A 1,834-nucleotide genomic window follows, 5' to 3' on the forward strand; every position below is an offset into this window, starting at 1 on the left:
ATTGTGTTTTTTGAACATTAAAGCATGTCAACATATTCTGTTACACCAAATACACCAAATAATGATCTTTAAAAAAGCATCATATGACCCCTTTAAGAATTTTTACATGTTCAACTTTGTTGCAATGAACATAAATACCTTAGTTTAGAATGTATTTAAAATGAAACTCTTCAAGTACCAGATATGAAGGAATACATTAATCTTTGAGTAATAAACAGTGATGTAGTGGTGAAAAAAAAAGTAATACCATCATCTGACAGATTGCCTCTCTTGTTTTCTCTCTCAGCTGGTGAGAAAGACAAGGCTGCAATGAGCCATGAGTCCTTTCTACTTATGGCCAACTCCCAGAGTGACATGGACGACTGGGTGAAAGCCATCAGACGGGTCATATGGGCTCCGTTTGGAGGAGGTACAAACCACAAAATAAAGCCACACATACCTTATAGTTAGTCAAACCTTCTCTGGGTTGATGGATGTTTCATTCATGTTCACATGATATCACCAGTGTTGTCAGTGGTCTAAACTCACAAAAATACCACTGAGCAGAGTAGGATGCCTCACTATCCAGAGATTAAATTACAAAGTCATGTTATTAATAGAAAGTTCTAACAAGTAATGTAAAGCAAGTTCAAGTTATCAGCTCTCTGACACCAAGAAGATGATTAACTGGGTTTTTAAAGACTGTGCTTTTAAATTATGCTTGGATCGATATTATTAAACCTAACACAAGTTTTAAGGACTATAAACACATTAAAACATTCTCTCCTTGTGGTCTTCTGGTCGTTAGTAGTTAAAACGCCTCAATAGTTCGTGTGACTTTTTACCACAAACAAGATTTACCTGAGAGAACCCGGATGAGCAGGATGCGCTGACAGACAGGACATCAATGGAAAGAGAATATACATACACTTGAAAAACGTGTGTCTCGTTGTACTTCACGTTCTTTGAAACACTTCGATGTCCACCGTAAGTGCGAATCTTCCCGCTGCTGCACTGTGGTTTGGAGTAAACCTAACCTGTCAGTCAGAAAAGTAACGTTACAGGTGATTACTGACAACAAACTAACTTTCACTAACGTTACTATTTATTACAATTTATTTATACTAAGTATGTTGTTTGGACTTTGTAGAGCATTCTGCATGTGCAAAAGTACTTTGATATTTTTAGTAAAATTAAATATATAACAAAATATATAATAAAACTACTTGTGGTGAATTTCGAGTTAATATTGTGTAAAATATCATTGAATTTCAGTTTATATGTTGCTATAATTACATTTTTGCGGCCCATTTCACACACGCACACACATACGTGTGAGAGTGTAGAGTAAAATCACTACGGTAATGATTTAGTACCATAGTATATATCAAAGTACAGTAGTATTATCACTGAACCATTATAGTCGTAGTACATTTTTGTAAGGAGTGCTGTGCGTTTTGACTGATTTAAGAATCCGTCTTTTTAAAAAATGACCTGCTTCATCTCTACAGGCATATTTGGGCAGCGTTTGGAAGACACCGTACAGTATGAAAGGAAGTTTGGTCCTCGTCTCGCCCCTCTCTATATATCTCTAAAAAAATCACCATGTTTTTCCCGCAATCTGTATAATGGTAGTACCATGGTATTCCTAGAATTACCTTACATTCTTAAAACTAATGGTTTCAAAAGTTTATATCTATATATGAAATCTAAAAACAATTTTCCACTCTCAAAGACATTTTGTGCATTGTACCATTTCTTAAAAGATTCAGTTTTTCTTAGTGTGAGGAGCATTTTATTAATCTAAAGAATATTTTTCTACTAGAAAGAACCTTATGTGCAATGGAAAGACTCC

At 34.9% G+C, this 1,834-nt stretch overlaps 1 protein-coding gene across 1 annotated transcript in view; it reads left to right on the top strand.

The window, feature by feature from the left end:
- The window catches only part of arhgap22b (Rho GTPase activating protein 22b), a 27,180-nt gene that overhangs the window by 17,685 nt on the left and 7,661 nt on the right, over positions 1 to 1,834 (top strand). The window contains exon 4 of the mRNA XM_016493076.1: positions 287 to 409. Within this exon, the coding sequence (XP_016348562.1) occupies positions 287 to 409 (123 nt within the window). The remainder of the gene's footprint in view (positions 1 to 286; positions 410 to 1,834) is intronic.

Source organism: Sinocyclocheilus anshuiensis, unplaced genomic scaffold (genome assembly GCF_001515605.1).
Source record: "Sinocyclocheilus anshuiensis isolate Anshui unplaced genomic scaffold, SAMN03320099.WGS_v1.1 scaffold546, whole genome shotgun sequence".
In the NCBI taxonomy this organism is placed as follows: Eukaryota; Metazoa; Chordata; class Actinopteri; order Cypriniformes; family Cyprinidae; genus Sinocyclocheilus; species Sinocyclocheilus anshuiensis.